The sequence below is a fragment of the Varanus komodoensis genome, unplaced genomic scaffold (assembly GCF_004798865.1).
Source record: "Varanus komodoensis strain SLA01 unplaced genomic scaffold, ASM479886v1 scaffold1, whole genome shotgun sequence".
Lineage (NCBI taxonomy): Eukaryota > Metazoa > Chordata > Lepidosauria > Squamata > Varanidae > Varanus > Varanus komodoensis.
This window is the reverse complement of record NW_025335268.1, coordinates 33,934,266-33,953,714: the sequence shown is the minus strand read 5'-3', so window position 1 is coordinate 33,953,714 and position 19,449 is coordinate 33,934,266. Positions and strand designations below refer to the sequence as shown.

The 19,449-nt window shown below is 44.7% G+C and overlaps 1 protein-coding gene across 8 annotated transcripts in view; it reads left to right on the top strand.

Annotated features, from left to right (window-relative positions):
• The first annotated feature begins 394 nt into the window (after positions 1-394).
• Positions 395-19,449, top strand: part of MAP3K4 (mitogen-activated protein kinase kinase kinase 4) — a 97,517-nt gene continuing 78,462 nt past the window's right edge. For 3 of the 8 annotated variants that reach the window (XM_044421534.1, XM_044421518.1, XM_044421500.1), the window contains exons 1-2: positions 7,972-8,119; positions 18,586-19,016. In XM_044421534.1, coding sequence (XP_044277469.1) covers positions 18,952-19,016 — 65 coding nt within the window. In that variant the 5' untranslated portion in view covers positions 7,972-8,119; positions 18,586-18,951. Of the gene's footprint in view, positions 1,535-7,954; positions 8,120-18,585; positions 19,017-19,449 lie in introns of those variants that run through there. The other 5 variants (XM_044421554.1, XM_044421543.1, XM_044421509.1 and 2 more) reach the window with 4 other exon arrangements.

The window sequence follows — 19,449 nt, the reverse complement described above, 5'->3', positions numbered from 1 at the left end:
GCCACGCTGGCAAGGACTGATGGGATCTGAAGTGCCAGATAACGTGGGGGGGGGAGCGGGGGACCAGGTGGGAAAAGTAGCTTTAGAGCAGAGCTACGGGCCAACGGAACTCCGTGAGGATCATTTCACCGTGTTTACAACGGAGACCGATGGCGACCTCTCCCCGCCGCCGCCCGCCGCCCCCAGCTTTCCCAGTGGTACTGCTGCTTCTGCGACAGGCCTGCTATAGCAAGGGCGCTCGGGAGAGGGCAGCAATTCGCAGCCAACGTCCCGAAAGAGGCGCCTTCTCTCGGCAAAGAGCGAGCATCCGCGGGATGCCACGGCTTTGGAAAGGCTCGCGGGAGGCGGCGCGCTCTTCGCCCGCCGGTCCCTTCGCGCTCGCCGCTGCCGCCTGACGCTGAAACCCAGCCCGGCACGTGGGGTGCGACTCCGCTCCCTCCAGCCGCTTCCAGATCGCGCCGGGAGGAAGAGGAAAGAGCCCCCACCCGGCTTCGGTCTTGGTCCCGGTCCCGGTCCCGCTCTCTCTGACCGATCCGAGGAAGGAGGCGAGGAATTGCGCGAGGCCGGCCGAGGCTCGCTGAGCTGCTTCCATTCGTACCCGGGCCGCTTGGGAACACCATGAGCGAACCACTCCGCTGATCTTCAGAGTTTCCAAAGCTGGACGAATACGGGAGTGATGGTGGGGCGTTGTTTTTGTAGCAGCTGCTCTGATCTGTGGGAAACTGCATGACAACCGAGCGCTAGCCTGACAGCACAGAAAAAGAAAAACAAACAGACCAGACCAAATGTACTTTGATTTCTTTCTTTTTATAGAGCTCCGAGGTCGTAGTGAGCCGCTCCCTTCAACTCCCAGAGAGGCTTTTGTGGCCCCTTAAAGACTGAAGGCTGCATTCCTAAAGAGACCTAACCACAGAGTAAGCTTCATTAGACAGCATGGGAATTACATCTGAGTAAACATGCACAGGATTGCATTGCGCCAGATTTAGTATATATCCCTGTATATGCTCTTTTGTGTTTGAGCATCAATGGCACCTTAGCTGTGGCATCCACTTCCATGCATCAGAGCCCCACTGCATCTTTTCAACGAAAGCTTGCAATGCCAGAGCAAAATCTGTGAATGTTTAAGATGCCACAAGATTTTGTAGCTGTGTTCACTTCAAAGGACTAGCACATCCGCCCTCTTAATGCTCTTTCTGTAATGCTTGTTGGTATTACACAACTGTGTGGCTTACTTAATTTGGAACATAAACAAGCTTCCTTGCAGCAAGGTAGACCATTGGTCTGTGCTTGGAGTCTACAGCAATTCTGCAAGGTTTCAGACATGAATCTCTCCGTACTTAGAGATGCCAGGAATTGAACTGGGGACCTTTCCTAAAGCTTGCTTTGAGCTAGCTTCAATCAATGCTTGCTGAAGAAATTAGTATGGATTAGATGATGCCTTTTCCTGGATCAAAGAACTGTGCCTGCATCAGAGCATTCTTCGCCACACCTGTTCCAAGGTGTGCAGCCTGATCCTAAGCATCTTCACTCAGAGGTGAGTTCAACAGAACTTTCTCTTTAGTAAGTAAGTGTCCTTGAGTAATCCTATCCATGCTTATTCAAAAGTAAGTCACTCTGGAATAAGTGGAAGTGTGCAAAGTATTGGGACTTTAGGTCAAGATCCTGAGTGTGGATGGTCTGTTGCTTGTGAAAGCAGGAGCCATATGCATTAAAACAATGTGGCTAAGCACGGGCATATGGACAGTTTTCAAAATGAGAAGACCATTTAGACCAGGGCTGGTTTTTAGCAACATTACATCACATTTAAATTGCATAAAATTTGACATGTTTGGTTTAAGCTGTTAGTCAGTTGCCCGAAGTGCTCAGAGAACAAAGGAGTGTCTGGGTTTAAAATTTGATTGGTAAATGCCCATTTGGCATTTCCCAGAAGTAATGGGTAGTTTAAGATGGCATGAGAAATACTGTGGGCTGGCAATAATCTACCAAATATATCATAACCATGCTCTGCCTTTCACTGCTTGAAGCACTTAATTAGCTTAGCAATCCTTACAACAGTCCTTTATGGTGAGCCTTGATTTTTATCTCCATATGGCAAACAAAGAGATGAGAGGTGATAGCTTCTCTCCTAACCCGACTGTTGTGTACCTAGAAGAGGCAAGTTGAACCAGACACTTCCTAAGACACAGCTCATGATTGCTGCAGTGCTTAGATTTCAAAGTGTGGTTTAGGAACCCCTAGGAGAATCGCAGGTGGTCTTGCAGCTGGGAAGAAGTCATAAATGCTGTCATGCAGGTCATAATCTGTCCCCTGCCAATCTGCTAGCCACATTCCCAAGCCCGGCAAATCCATGTTTGACAATGGGGGAAAGAGCCTTATGGGTATACTGTTGTATGGTGGTTTTAAGAAAGAACCTTGGCTGGACTGCTTTCACTGAAACTGGGCCTGCACCTGAAAAAGGATGTGGTGAGTAGGCATGGCAGTGTTGTGGCTGGATGAACAGGTTAAATGCATGATGAGAGTCATGGAACCATTCCTACTGAGACACAAGAGCAACAAGTTGAAGTAATGCAGAGGTGGGGTCCTCTTCCATCCTGACAGCCAAAATCACTTCCAAAGGAGCTTTTGGGGGTTGCATTCCAGTCTGGGAGGGTCTGACATGCAACTCCCCCTCCCCACAATACATTAGTTTATTATTATTATTATTATTATTATTATTATTATTATTAGAACATTTCTATGCCGCCCCTTGCCGAAGCCTCGGGGCGGCTTTCAACACAATAAAATACAATACAATACAAAAATAACAATATAAAATTAAAGTTAATAATATAAAATAAATAAAAAATATAAACGATATAAAAGAAGTTATAAAAGAAAAGAAAAGAAAAGAAAAGTCGCCCTGGCCAGATAAATAAGTAAATATTGTTAACAATTAAAATGACGTTTAAATAAAAAGGTCTTTGCCTGGCGCCGAAAAACAAATAACAACGGCGCCAGGCGGACCTCTCTGGGGAGCATATTCCATAGATTGGGCGCCACCGCAGAGAAAGCCCTCCTCCGTTTAAAGCTCTCCAACTCAGTGAGCTCTGTCTGAGGCAAGAGGCCATCATTTCAATCTCCTAGAACTTTGTATTATACCTGCCTAAAAAGCAGCCATAATATGACCAGAGTATCTAAATAAAAGTTCTGGAACACACTGAAATTAGACCTAGATGTTAATGGATTCCTGAAGACCAGGTCTGAGGAGGAAATGCTGTAGGGATTTGATGTGTATAGCCTGGAGAAGAAAGAATTAAGAGACTGAATTATGGGTATCCTCCAATATTAAAGGTGCCATATAGCTGATGGAGGCTAATTGGATTTTTTGTTCCAGAGGGGAGGATCTCAACCTCCATCTTCAAATGAAAGGACATTTTGACTAAATATTAGGAAGGAGTTCTTGATGAAACATGTTGTTTAGTATTGGAATGGATTGCTTAGGAAGATGGTGGAGTCCCCCTCAGTACAGAATTTTAAGCAGAGACTGAAAGGCTACCTATCAGGGATGTTGTAGCAGAACTTTTCCTGGATCAGCAGTGAGTTGGGCTAAATGACCTTTGAGGTCCTTTATGCTGACTGCCCAAGCAACCTCCCCTCTAGGCTGGGGTGCTCTGAAAACCCTTCTTAGGCCATTCAAGTGTTGAATGAAGACAACATCAACAGTGTACTCACTTAGGATGCAGTCCTGTACACCAACCTTGCCCAGTCTGGTGCCCTCCAGATGTTTTGGCCACTGTGAACTCCCGGCATCTGGGATGGAGGTGTTGGGAATAAGCTGAAGCCGGAGCTCCAGTTGGAGAAATGGCTGCTCCTAGCATCTGTCTTTGAGGTATTACGACTTGCACGGCCAATACTACCTTCATCTGTTGCCTTTGTCACCAATGCTACCTCTCTCATACTGCTAGAACCCAGTGGGACCATCCCATGAAACTGTCTGGTGGACGATTCAGGACAGGTAGAAGGAAGCGTGTCTTTATGCAGCACCCAGTTAAACTAAGGGATTCACTTCCACCAATTGGGATGCTTTTAAAAGGGCATTGGACAAATTAATGACTACCCATGGTCACTAGCCCTGATGGCTTTCTGCTACCTCCAGTATCAAAAGCTGTATGCCTAAGGGCGCTAGTTGCTGGGGAACATGGGCAGGAGGGTGCTGTCGCCCTCATTTCCTTCTTGTCAGTTTACTGTGGGCAAGTGATTGGCCCCTGTGTGAACCGAATGCTGCCCCAGATAGACCTTTGCCTTCACCCAGCAGGGCAACTTCTGTGCTCTTTCATCCAAAGCTTTGGAAATGGCCTTTCAACAAACCACTTCTGCTTGGACCCTGGCAGTGTCAAGAGGAAGGCCTCTTGTTGGCTGGAGCTAGCACAGAATGTTTCAAGGAGTTTTATCAGCACGAAGATCTGTTGCTCAGAAACACTTCTGTTTGTGTACCAGCTAGCAAATGCAACAAGCAATGCCATTGGGAATGGCATTCTCCCATAGACGTCTGCTGTGGAACAGGGTTAAAAGGTAGTTCTCAAAGGCATGTGTGTGTGGGTGTTTGCTGTGATGCCACCAATGATAGCTTGGCATTTAGGTTTAGTTTCAATGAGATGGAACATTGAGAACCATTAAAAAAATAGAAATATCTACCAGTGCATCTTTGCTTCTTTTAAAAGGGATGACTTTAGCAACCGTGTGCTAGAATAGCCTATTCACTGGGTAAAAAGTGGTTGCTACTAAGCAAGGCATCCATTTTCAATGCGCAGTTGGAATGTTCCACATCTTGTAAATGAATGTCTTGCTAGGAGTCTTTCTCTTTGTGAACTTAAAATCTTTTCCCATTATTTCTAAAAATAGTTGGCCTTTACTCTGCAAATAGGAAAGAATCCTAAGCTTAAGAGGCTTCTTTGTAGGAGGCAGGAAAATATCAAGGGAAACTCTGAACTGGGAAATTGTCCATTCACTGCACAGATGCCTTTTATTAAATGATACAATCTGTGTTACTTTCCTTATCCATCACATGAAAAAACTGGGGCATGAGTTAAGACAGGTTAACCTTTCACAGCCATAGGCCAACAAGCTGCAGTCCCATTCAGCAAAGTCTGTCTTTGCTAGTATTTTTGGGAATATTGTTGCAATATTACAGCACAGAATAGGGTAAGTGACACTAGCTGCTTTTTACTGGATTCATTTCTGTAAGCAGGCTTGTTGTCTTTGGGTTTATGCTCCGAAACCTGTCCCGGTACCCCATATCAAGCTGCTAGAGCATGGGTCCTCAAACTACGGCCCAGGGGCCGGATCCGGCCCGCCATGCCCATTTGGACCCACCGTGCCTGCACCCATGTGCGCACCCGCTGCCGCCCACCTCGTGTGCCCACCTTGCGGCGTGTGCCCACCCCCACCTCGCCTCCCCTCACCACACACGTGCGCCCACCTGCACCTCCCCTCCCCACACTGTGCGCCGCCCCCCGCCCCCGCGCGCACGCCTGCACACACTGCCCCTGCCCCGGCCCTGGCCCGCGCACACCGCCGGCACCACCGTTCCGGCCCGCGCCCAGCACCAGTACCTTTCAACTGGCCCCCTGGTTAAAAAGCTTGAGGACCCCTGTGCTAGAGCTTAGGTTTTCAGCACTTCACCTCTGCCTCTAACTACATTTCCTCTTTTGCCCGTCCTCACAACCCTCTCTGGTTTGCTCATTTGCTGCCATTCTCCTTCCACACCAGTCTCTAGGTCTTCTGCCCAGCTTCTCCCTATATTGGGAATGGCTTCCCCCTCTTTTGTTCACCCCCCTTTGCCCCCCCCCTTCCTCCCCATTGTGGTTACAGTCTTATCTGCACTCACCTTGGTATAAGTTCTCAGTAAACATGCAAAGGCTCACACTGCACAGGTGGCTTGAAATCCCACCTCTTAGCAAAGCATTTCCAGTGGAATATGCTGGGAAATAAGGAATGTTGATTTTGTTAATGGCTTACTTGCAGACTTCTACAGATCTCATATGTCATGTTGATGTACATGACAACTTTACACTTTGATCCAGCTATCTCCCTCTTGAACTAGTTGAAAATTCCAGTTGTTGCTCTTATCCTAGTATGTTCCCAAGGCCCTTTTTCCTAAATAACTCTCTGTTTTGCATCCAGAGGTGTTAGTGCTTCTGCAAATATCCTAAGGTAGAACCATGGCACAAGCAAGTCCCAGTCGTAGTCTTGATGAGACTTGACTGAACTCGAAACTACACTTTACACGTGAGCAGAGGGCTCTTTCCTTTTTACTCTTTCATGAGTTCCAAAATGTCCTGAAGTTAATTTTAAAATAAGTTCCCTCCAGGGTTGAGTTTTTTCAAATCACCTTATTAAGCTTAATATATGAAGTTTGGGTTAACAGATAAAGCATTAAAGATGTTGGCCATGGCCCATTTTTTCTTCTGTGAGAGCTGCTTTCTGAAGTTATATTTAGCATTTTTAATATTAAAATGATCAAAACATGAATCCTGACAAGAGTGTATTTTTGAATGGAAAAGCTGACATGTTTGTTTATATCACTGGGATTTGAGAACTGGATTAATAATGCATTTGCAATGTAGAGCATGCATCTGAATCAGACAAGTATGCTCATGTATAGCAACGAAATCCATCTACTCGTAGAAGCATCCATTACATCACTTTTGCTCAGTCTGGTGTCCCCAGATGTTCTGGACAATAGGTGCTAGCATTTGTGACTGTGGTCCATCTTGATGGGGCTTGATGTCCAAAATATCGAGAGGATGCCAGTCTGGAGCGGCTGCATTACATTCCAATGATTGGCTAAATTCTCTGTTGGTGGGGTAGGGAGGTCCCTTTTATTGGGTATAATTTGATGCTTGCTTCTGTTCACCCTAAATGCTAGAAGTGGTGCTGAGGCAGACATTTTGGACCCATGGTTAGATTTGGGAATTTGAGAAATTGCTGTGGGCATCACCATGCAATGGCTACCATGAAGGATGTGACATAATATAACAATTCAAGCACCTTAAGTGTGTTTAGATTTTAAAAAAATCCCCTCCTTAAATATTTGTGGTCTGCGGAGACAAAAGATGATGATGACGATGGCAATGATGATTTGCATTGCAAAATTACCCTGTCTTTTTTCCTCTCATGAGGAACCCAAGGTGGCTTACATAGCTTCACTGTATCCTCACAACAACAACCTTGTTCTCAACAAGCAAATTAACATTGCTTTTTTGTTTATTATCTAATGCCAAATTAGATCTAGGGTACCAGAAAAAATGTCCAGTGCAAACCGACATTTCCCAATGAAAATTACTGGATGTGAATTATCCTATTTAGCCTCCATTTTTTTTTAAAAAAAAATCTTTTTTCTGGAGGGCCCACCCACTCTTTCCCAGACTTCCCTGAACATGCCAGAGATTTGGTTTGGGACATCATGCATGCAAAACTTGCACAACAACACCAAGCTACGACCCTTTACCAATGAAGTCGCCTGAGGGCCATTAATAGCCAGTGGTTGTACGTCAGCCCAAGGGGTTAGAAAGAGATCCAGTTCTTGGATCCACCCTTCATCTCAGAAAAAAGCATGGGTCATGTGAAACAAAATGGATGGTGAAAACTGGCTAATTCCAGGTGGCACATCCCACCCAAGAGTTGCCTTCTGGGTAGCATGAAATATCTCTGTGTGTGTCCATCTCGCTCTTTTTTTCCACGTGCTGGTGGTGGTTCAAGGATGTAGAAGTAGTGGCAAGAGGGAGGGAGGGAGATGGATCATTCTGTTGCACCTCATGTTACGGTGATGCAGGTGAATTGCCTGTTTATTTTTTAAACTGAAGAGCCGGCCAATTTTATGTCTGCATGAGTCATTTGCTCCAGTCAGGAGTCGTGCCCTGATCAGTGACTCATGCAAAAGTGCTTGAGCTGAACATGGGAAGCTGAACTGGAGGACCAGTTCAGACTGGTTATCCATCTAGCCCAGTACTGCCTCCTCTTCTCCATCACCTGCTACCTGAGTCTTCGAAGCAGAGGTTCCAGCGGTTGAAGCAGGGACCTTTTGCAAGGAAGGCAGGTGCTCTGCTGCCATGCTAGGCTTTGGCTTCTCCGAGGATGGGTAAGTCTTGCTCTTTGACATGACAAGGTTTCTTTTTGGCGTGTGTTGAGAGTGAGTAACTGATTGTTTTAATTCAGAAGACATGTTCTAGCTCCCAGAAGCTTGGGAGACACTGAAAGTCAGGATTTTGTAGAATGAGGGGCATAGGAGGCTCCCCAGTAGTTAAAGCAAGCAGCTAGTCCTGAGTTTTGACTCTCACTTGTGCTTTTTGACCTAGCAGCCCTGTTGCTGATAACCAGACATGTGGTATACACTGTAGCTATTCAAAGACAGGGGACTCCAAATATGCTTGGAGACACTCTTTTATTACTTTATTTGTTTGTTTCTGCATATGAATTGAAAATTAGCTATAAAAACATGCTCCAGGGCAAGCTTCCATCTTCTGAGAAGGAACCATAGTTCAAATTAAGCTGCCACATATTCTTAAAGTAAAGGTATAAAATGCTATCTTCTGCTTTACGAAGTATACAAAACAGTTAATGGGTTGGAAATCCAGAAGGGTCACCATTTCACAGTATCCAACAATGCTTTGTGCCAACATAAGAGGACTTGATTGATTGATTGATTGATTGATTTTATTATATTTATATCCTGTCCTTTTTCCTAGAAGGAACTCAAAGTGATTTACATACTTTTCATCCTCTTCAACTTATCCACACAACTACTCTGTGAGACAGCTCAGGCTGAGAGCATATAAATGACCCAGTGTAACCCACTGAGCTTCATTGCCATGCAACTACTAGAACCCAGATCTCCCAGATCCCCACTGAACCCTCTGACCACTACACCTCTAACCAATGGTGGTCGCTTGTGTGTCAGGCTCCCAGCGCCAATCCATTAACCTTTTTAAGACTGACTTAATTTGCTACAACCAAGCTTACACTAGGGAGTTGTGGAGGATCAGCCTGCCCTGACTTGTTGCTTGCCCAGAATATAAACTGGAAACATCCACAAACCAATTGGGCCAAAGAAGAGCATCTCCTGGCTGCTTCATGCTCTTCCAGTTTAGTGCTAAATACCATGGGGTTGCATTGACAGTAAGAAATCCTAGTATAGTACTAGGTACTATAATGCTTTTTCTTCTTATGCAATTGCACTGTTACACTACACTACAGTGCCACCTACAGGTTATATAGCAGAAAAGCGGGAAAGGAAATGCTGTTCATACAGTGTTAGGATATCAATCATTTGCTAAAATTAGATATAGTGGATTTACAGCCTTGTGTAGAAAAGCCCTGAGTCTGCCCTTTAGCAACCACAACCATATTAAAAAGGCTTATTTGATGGCATGCCCTGCAAAGCAATAGAGAACCAGCAAATCCTACAGCCAAGGTCTTTCCAGAAAAGATAATTCTTGAAAGGTAACTGCATAGGATAACTTTCATGCTGCTGCCCTTCCCTGCTTTGGACAAGTGATGAGAAAGGCAGAAAGTTCCTTCACATGAAGTTTATAGCAGATACTACTTAAATTCAACCCTATGGGGCAGCTTCATAGAATCATAGAATAGTAGAGTTGGAAGGGACCAAGAAGGCCATCAGGTCCAAGCCCCTGTTTTTGCAGGACACCAGTTTATACCATCCCACTCAGATGGCTGTCCAGTTTCTTTCTGAAGTTTGAATCTTAGTCTTAAGTATCCCTACATCTTACTTATCTATGCCAAACAACATCCACTTTAATAGCCTCCCAACAAATTAGGATTTACTTACTGTATCACAGCTAGGAATATGCTGGCATCTTCTAGAGGTGTTGGACTACAACTCCCACCATCCTCAATCAGCTCACAATGGTGGAAGATGGGGTCCAGCACAACAGAAGGGTTTAAGGATGGGGAAGACTTAAACTTATTTTACAGGGTTGTGTTGAAGCTCTGGGGTCCTTATTTATTCCTAAAATGTGTCAGTTTTCCAAAATTACTCAAAATGATATACCAAAACTATTGCCACAGTCCTATGGCCCCTTCAACAACATCTTGGAGGTCACAGGGTTCTTCATAGTCCCAGCTCTCAGCACTGGGAAGGGTGAGGCCCTGCTCCATCCCTTTGCAACTGGTGCAGAGAGAACTGCACTGTCTCCCCACCGGCCCAGGCTGCAGCAGAGCCTTGGAGGGAGAAAAGGGGGCTTGCTTGGGAGGGAGAAGCCTAGGGCTTCACTGACACCAACTGGAGCCCCAGCCTCCTTCCTTCTCCCACCTGCTCCCCAGTGCTAAATTACGATGGCTAATGAAATGCAGGAGTGAGAGTTAGCAGTGGTGGGGAGATCCATGTTGCTGTTCTTTGCTCCTCCAAGATTGGGGGTTTAGAAGCATCTGGCACATGGGCAATAGGGTTGCGCTCTCTCACTTACAATTAAAAGATTAAATAAGACAATTAAGCAAGAATGAAAATCCTTAATCATGATATCAATAATTGGAAAATGGAGTCGAACAGTGGTCATGTTGCAGAATTAACTTAGGATGTCTTTGGTCTCATTCTTGCTAGAGTAAGGCTGCTCATGTGCCTCAGAAGTCAATACAGTTTAAATGACATGATTGAGCGCAGGATTGCAGCCTGTGTGAATAATAGAGTTCTTGGAAATCCATGTGTCCTTGGAGGAATGGTGGGAGAAAAGGTAATCTATAAAAAATAAAAAGCTTTGTATCTTTCCTTTCACTGCTTATAATTTACATTTTGCATTAGAGCAGCTTCCCATCAAGAAGCTGATCAAAAGGTTACAGTGGCTAAACTTAGACTGACTCCAGTTTAAAATACCTAAATAGGGAGTTGGGAGATAAATAGCTTTATGACCTCATGTGAGCAAGATACAGTTATGTAACTTCTGGAAAGAACTGTGTGACCAATCATGTCTAATACTTTTGATATACCAACAGCCAAGTTTATGAGCAATCCTTTCTCAGCTCTACAAATAACATTTGCCCCTCATAAAAATGGCTGGTGCATCTAGGGACCATCATTTTAATGAACAGTTTAGAGTTTGATGGTGAGATCTACTATATAGGATTCTGTCAAGCTGAGGAGTCATTGATTCCTGTTCTCTTGATATCATTTAATTTCATTTTCACCATTTATTTGTATTGATTATTTAGACAATTATTTATTAAGTATTCAAACCTTTCTATAGTATCCTTCATTACAATGTACAAATTCATTAAGACAGTAGTTAAATATACTAGAAAGATAAAAACCACCCCCAAATCTGTTATGGTATGTCTTAAAATCAGCAAATGCCTAGGTAAACAGATGCATTGTCAACAGGCACCCAAACACTAGTAAAGATGGCACCTTGCTATTCTTGTTGTTTTCCTCCCAAGAAAGTTTCCAAGGCGGCATACAGAATAAAAGTTAAAATTTACAGAAAGCAAAAACAAATTTATAAAAAGTGCTTCCTATAATTTGGAAGAATATGAGTCAGTTTCACTTGTTTCTGAAAAGGGATAAACCAGCCAGATGGTACATGCCATGTTTGTGCAGCTACTACAGAAAAGTTAAAATGTCATATTTTAACTTTTCTCCTTCTCAACTGGAATTTTTAGTTGGGCAATAGAATTTCTGAAAACAAGCCCTGGTATCCTTCTAGGAAGACTGGCAGGATCAGGAGTTGGAGGCCCCTGGTTAAGGTTGTTCTGGTCGTTCTTCAAGGATAAGATAGGGCTGAGTGTGGTGTGGAGAAGATTGCTGCTCTTCACTGTGGCTATTAGCTCTTTATGGAGTTCCACCATCTTCAGTGCAAATTGTTGGGATAAATTGTCCAGAGAGTTAGAGCTGACCCTGCAACTTACCTGCAACTTAAAACAGATATGCAGAACCTCTTTCAGTCTGAGGGCCAAACTTTCACTTCAGAGAAGCTTTCAGGTTCTGCATTCCAGCGGTGTGCAGGGTCAGTGGGAAGAGGGGTGGGCCAAAATTCCAAGGTCTTTTTAACTTGAAGCTCTCACAGTAATTAAGCCTTAGGAGAGGAATGCCAGCCTTTTACAAAAGGCAGGGGGAAAACTACACAAAATCCAGGAAACCACCAAAGGATCGGTGACTGAGGGAGAGGTGATGTGGCCATTTTTAGGACCCCGGAGGTCTCCAGGTCTGAGGATCCGAAGCTCTGACTTCAAAGCATAGCTGACAGAGGGCTGCTGTACTGGGAAATCTCAGATACTGAGCACAATGTGTGTGTCCTTTCTAGGAGTTTGACACCCTGTTCGAATCAAATGCGGTAGCAGTTCAGCATTTCTGCACTTCTCATCTCTCTCCCCTTGCCTATTACTCTTGTTGCACCAAATTCTACACAATATGAGAGTGATGTAAGGCAAACAGGAACATGAAGATCTGAATGAGGGTGGGGGTCAGCAGAAGACGCTAACCCCATGTTGATGTGTGAATGCAGAAGGCATCAGGATCCAACCATGCTGTGGGATACAAGCACGCTGACTTAGTGCCCCTTGAGAGCAAAAACAGCCCAAACTCAACCATCTGGCTGGTTTTATTGCCTATATGGGCAATGGCTCTGTTGCACTTGTTTCTGCTGTCAAAAGAATTGTAATGGTGGATGGAGCTTAACCCCTTCCTGCACATGATATCAAGCTGGAAGGCAGTGTGGTGTTGAACTTGGAGCAGGGAGACCTGGCTTCAGACCCCTGCTTGGCCACAGAAGCAATGGGAATGAATTTTGGTGCTGGAGGCAGCAGGGTGACATGAGGAGATAGTTTCACTTCCCTACTGTTGATCCCCTGTGCAACCTCTAGAAGTGCTCCACGGGATGCCCAGTTCCTCAAGAGCAGATCTGGGGCCATACAGGAGACAGTGAGAATTGGATCCAGCAGCAGTATCCTTGGATGCTACATGCAGGGTGCCTGTGTGGGCCCATTAAGGTCATACGATCTTATTGGCCAACTGAATTGAGAATGCTAATCACCATTACATAAGAAGACCAGATGCACTGTAATGTCTAATTGCTTTTCAAGACAGGAAGTGGAGATGAATGCTTTAGCTGGCAGAAGCAAGGGGGAATGAATCCCAAGAATGTTTCTGACCTTATGGTAGCATGACTTAAATGCTCCTAGAATAGCGATGACTTAATGGCACCAAAGACTAGCGGATTGGCCATGGAGAATGTGACAGTGCTGACAGCGCTGAGCTCAAAATACCCTTTCCTCTGTCAAGGGTGGTTTTTTTCCCTGGCTTCTAATTTATCCTAGCTGTTAAACACTCTAGGACTGGCAACAATAAGCTTCAGAAAGGAATGTATTGCATTAGAAACCTTGATCAAGGAAAGGCATTTACTCTTATATAACACACACACACACACACACACACACACACACACACACACACGAGACTTGCATCAAAATGTTGTGGTGTGTGGAATGCTCCTAGGCAGAGTTCCAGTTAGTTAGCCAAGTCCTCCTCCAGAAGACTTCATTCCATTGCCCTGCAACAGTCAGCATGCAGCAATCACTTCACATGTTTAGCGCTGTTTTGCAGGGAAAGGATTCCTTTCCTTAGGATGTAATCCTGCACATGCCTTGACAGTGAAAATCTCCAATTCCCAAACACAGGATTGCAGCCTTAAAGATTCCCCGCCCCCTCCCCGCCAATGATGCTTGTGTTTCTGCAAACTTTGCAGTTTCTCCCAGCCATGCCTGCTGATCCTTGTGTGTGGATGGTGCCATTTTGGCAACATAACGAACTACACTGGCTTCTGAACATGGGAAATAGAGGAGACAAGTGAGAACTCCCAAAAGAAACACTATGGGAAGCTGTCTTATACGAGTCAGACCCTTGGCTCATTTATCCTAGGAGTGTTGACACTGGCAGGCAGCAAGGCTCTCTGTGGTTTCAGGCGGGATTCTTTCTTAGCCCAGTCTGGAAATGCCGGGTTTTGGACTTGGGACCCACTGTATGCAAAGTGGGTGCTCCATTCGGCTAAGTCCCCTCTTGACTATTACTTGAGCTTATGGCTAAGTGGGTTGAAAACTAGAGTTAGCATCTATCTATCTAGAGTTAGCATCAAAGACAGGAGGTCCTGCTATTAGCTTGCGTCTTACATCAGATTCAGAAGATTTGTTTTTAGTTTTGAGCAACTAAAAATGTTCAAAAATGCAACCAGCTTGTGTGAAAATCAGCAGAACATCTAGCTGAAAATCTGCAGAACATTATCCGTATTACCAAGCGCTTGCTTTGGCTTGGGTGGAGGTATGTTGGGGAGGGGGCGATTTGAGGTGCTCCACTCACAGTGGACTATGTTGTTATGCTGCTACAATCTACTTGGTTTGGGTGCAGACCTTGAACCCACAGTGGGGGTGTAAATGAACTGTATTGCATGGTTGTTGTATGCTACTTTCCCTGCTCAACCAGCAGTGGAAAGGTTAATCTAAGTTACTCTCTTGGCTTCAGCTAAGAGGGATGGGGATCTAATACTAATTAGTGATCTAACGCAGAGGTCTAATACCTCTGGACAGCACTGCAAAATTATACACTATTCTGAACATTACTTGTAGTACTGTAAATGACACTGAAGGACAGTTGTAAGTTACTTTTTCCCAGCCACAGTGCCTTCCAGTCTTCAATATGGAGACAACTAACTGCATTTGCTTTAGAAGTTGCATTAGCAGAGTTATTTTTTAAAATGTTCTGTATTAAACAAGAACTAAATTAGAAAAAGCAGGAACCCTTCTTTTTTATTTGATGTCATGTTTTGGTTGGCGAGGTACAGTGAACAATCCCAATTATTTTAATATTCTTAATTTCTCCACTGATGTCTATTGGCAATTCTTATTTGCATCCTCAGAGACATTTAGATTTTCATTGCAAACAAGAAAATGACCTGTTCAGATAATTAGATGATTTCCTCTCTCCTTTTTATATCTGTCTATTCCGCCATCATTTCCCAGCCACTCCACTCCATTCCATTTTGTCTGTCATCTGCACCCACACCTGTCAGTGTTCTGTGCCCTCTGAGCATGTTCTCACTGGGCAGTTTTGGAGTTCCCTCCTTTAAGATTTTTCCCCTAAAAGTTTCTTTCTGTTCCTACTGAGATTGCCAATGCCTCCCTCCTGTGTCTGGCTGTTGTTGTTTGGCTTCATAAACTCCCCTGAAGATCAGAAATAGAATAGGAGGCAATAAGGGTAGAGGCTACAAAGCTGGATGTTGACCAAGGAGAACTGGGTTCAAGTCTCCACTCAGCTATGAAGTTTACTGGGTGCCCTTGGGCCAGTGGCTTTCCCTGAATCCAGTGTGGCCTGTCTCCACCTAGAGCAACTTGAAGAAAATCTGGCTTTTTAAAAATGGTACTTTTAGGTTCTTACACCAAATTAATTGCAGCAATTATTAAAACTCTTCAGTGAATGTGCCATCTTTCATAACTGAATCTGGTTCTGGGTTGTCATTAGAAGATAACTGCTATGAATAAGACATCATAATAAGTGGGATATTTTTTCAGATTTGGGTTGGCATAAAATTGCATTATTCAGCCTTGCAGTTAACCACTGCCTAACTCATCTGTACAAAGCAGTTATTCTGAGAGATTAACTTGCCACATCCCACTGCACAAACAATATGGTGATGGATTAGAGAAGCATGACAGCAGATGGGGCTGGCACAGCTTTTGCACAAGCATGTATATGGCCAGATGAGCCTTGTGTAATGGCTTTGATTATCAGCCCTATCCACAATAGCAAAAGCACCACCACCTTCTGTCTTCTTTTCAGAATCCTACCCCTACTTTAAGCAAAGTGGTGGTAGCAAGCACCGTGGTGCCCCTGGACACTTTCCTTGGCCCCCAACATTTTCCAGGTGTCTTCTTTTCTGACAGCTAAAATCACTTCAAAGCAGTATTTGTGTCTCCACTTGCTTGTCATCTTTGTTTTCCATGAATGGCTCTAGCCTGTATGTTGGAGCTCAGAGACATTCTTAGGAAATGAGGATGGTGCCCAGAAAAAGCGTCTCAAAATGCCCAATGTGTCTGCAGATTCAAAAAGGCAACCTGTCCTGCACTAAGTTCTATACCCCAATAAGAACAAGGTCTACTGCACCCTTCACTCCCAACCACCTTCATCACAGTTTGATCTCATTAATTCAACCTCTTTCATCTAAAACTGGTTTCTCATTGTGGGAACAGTGGCTGGTGCTGGCATAGTCCCTGTACCCTTCTAAACAATGCTAGTAGAGTCTCTGAATCCAATTCTTCTAGTCCCAGAAGGAAGAACAGCTGGCTTAGTCTCCTTCACTTGGATCAGTCATTATAATCAGTGCTGCTTTCACTGTTTTCTTGTTGTGATTAAGGATTTCCTACAGCTCCTGTGCCTGCTTCATTTCTCTCCACTGTTACTACATCTCCACAATATGTCTGTGGGAGTATAATGTGTAAATATTATATAGACCTGGACAGAGCAAGTAGGTTCAAATCCACATTTTGTGACAACATTAGAAGATACCCATTCCTCAGGCTTGGTGCTCTTTTGTAAAATGGGAATTATTGTGTTGACAAATAAATAACAAGTGCTAAGGCTGAGACCACTGATGGAGTTGCAGGTTTGTGTAAGCACTATACCTGAATTATACATAATTACTTGGAGGTTAAGTCCAACTGAAGGCAGTGAAGTTTTCTTCCAATGAAGCAGACATAGGATTGCAAACTTAATGTTACTAACCAAAAGATTTCACAATCTGACACCATCTGCCGTACTACTGCACAGATGGTTTATGATGCTGCCACTTGAAAATAAAAGCTATCTGAAGATGAAAAATGGACTTAATAATTACTCTGCCAGCTAAATATTTCTAATTTATAAATGGGTAGAGGACAAAGTCAAAGTGTTTGCCACTTGGATAAATTTTGAGAGAAAGAGAGAGCAGAGCAATTCTTATGATGAATACAGAATGGTGTTTTGAGAAAATTCAGTACAATAGGCAAAATTTACTCAGAATTACTGACTGAAAAAAGTCTTACATTTTTTACATTGGATTTCCTATTCTTTGATTTTTTATCAGATGGTTACTACCATCCCCATCCTTGATTTTCCTTTCCTCATATCTATTTGTGTAGTATTCAGAGAAAAATGGAAAAGATGTATGATCAGTCAAGCATTCTGAAGCCGTTTGGATTCATTTGTTCTGCATAACAACTGTGAGGTGGATTCACATTCTTTTGTTAATGTGCACACAAGCAGTCCCAATCCATCAGGGACACATGGATCCATACTCCAACATAAGGAAGTATATTGTATGCTGAACACAGATATGGCTGGCAAGCATTTTCGCAGTATTTTTCTGGGCCATCTGTACCAAGGGGAGATCAGGACTGCTTACATGTCTTTGTTTTAAATCAAGTATATAAAAAATATTGAGTGTCAAATGGCCAACGTGAAATTTTTAGAAGGGCACAAGGTTTTACATGGCCCTCAAGGATGTCATCTTCATCTTGTGTTTTTCCCAGTCCTCCTTCTGACTTTTTTCTTTCCCTGAAGGGTGGTTCTGGATTGGAGGTTCCTAGAACTATTAGTTAAAAGACATGGCACAGCTATCCTGTTTTTTCCTCTCAGAATTTTCTGAGGAAAAGGGGAAAAAAGTGGTGAGAAAACATAAAGTTACATGATGCAGATGATATGAAGATGACCTTGGCTGGACATCCTAGCTCCTGTAAGATGCTATGAAGAGGCAGGGCAGTTGCATGATAAAAGCTTTATTAGTGAGCAATGAAAACCAAAATCAGTTGAGGAAAGATGGATTTGTCCACAGTATTTATATGTTTATCACGCGATCACACTGCCACATTCACAGAACGGGCGGGGGGCGGGGGCGGACTCAGACGTTGTCGATTCCCACTCACAATCCTCCCCAATCCTGCTTTCTTTACTGCAAAAAATCTAAGTAGAGCAAGCAGAATAATTGCAGGCTCCTTCAAACTGGTAGCGCTAGGAACTTTCCATATCGAGCTTCAGAGGTGATGCAGTCACAACCCTCTTACAGGCATTCACAGCGGAACTGCGCTTTAATCAAAAGTAAGCCCCTCGATGTTCAGTGCGGATTACTCTCAAGTAAGTGCGAATACGGTTGCAGCCGTAGTAAGGAAATCACACTGAAATCCATGAGACAGACGTCGGAGTAAACACGTGTCTCCTGTATGTTCTCCTGCTGCAGCGGTTCGAAAAGAAATTGCGACCAACACTGTTAAAGCAAAAGAAAACTAAAGGCGTCCCCGTCTCTAACACGCCTCCTGAATCCCACTGTTGTAGGGCTGAATTCCCCCCTTATCGCTGAGACAGAGCGCAGAGCGCAGAGCGCTTTCTCTCCGTCTGGAGACTAGCAGTCAGCCCGCGAAGCACTGATGCTGTAATAGCATTAATTTTGTAGAAATTACGCGTGATGGGGTTGAATCATGGACCTCTAAGGAAGAGGAATCTCGAACGGAGTAAAGTTACATTCCTCCCACAGCCGGTCTGCCTATCTCGCTTCATCCCTCCCCTCCTCTCCCTTCCAGGGCAGTAATCGCGGCTGCGGCGGCGGCTGGTGGACAGAACGTTCTGCTCCGCTCCTTTCTTTCCTTCCGGGTGGCGCTCCATTGCAGTCTCTAAACAACAGAAGCAAACGAGAACGCCTGTGGCGGGCTTTGTCCCTAGACGCTCTCCGTACGACCGATGCTCCCGGCTTCGCTCCTCTCGGAGCCTCTTTTCAAGATGGCGGCTACACGGCTGGCTCTTTGCGGCCGGGTCTCTGCAGCCGGGTCGTGTGAGTGACACTTTGGCCAGCCTCGGTTTCTGGACCCCGCGCGCGCTCCGTCCCTCCTTCTCGTCGGACTGGGCTGCGCAAGAGCTCCCGCTGACGCTATGCTCGCATTGGTGCACGCATGAGAGACTCCGTCGCCAGAGCCATGGAGGAGCCGGAGCCTGAGTGCAGCTCCTCGGCCAGCAGGTCAGACATCAAGGGGGCTGCCAGAAAGTAGTGCGTTGTTGGGACCGGGGGTGAGAGGGGTGGTTATTCACTTCTCGCTCCCGCCCGCCCGCTTTGCTTAAACTGCAGCTGCCCTGCGGTTGCCGCTTTGCCCAGCAGGAGGGTGCTGCATCTCCTGCCTTCACAATAGGCACCACCGCTGCAGCTTCCGCCTACCCTGCTATTTTTGCAAGGGATCTTTCTCTGGATGCTGCTTTGGCTGGAAAAGCAGGGTGGGTGGATGCCTGCCCGATGTTCAGCTTCATCACTGCTACCGCTGTCGCCGACCCACACTCAAGCAGCGCGTTTGATTTAGTGTGATTGCCTCCAGAGCAATTGGGTTGGTAGGTCCTGAGGGCCAGATTCTAATCATATTTCTTTTATATTATTATTATTATTATTATTATTACTATTT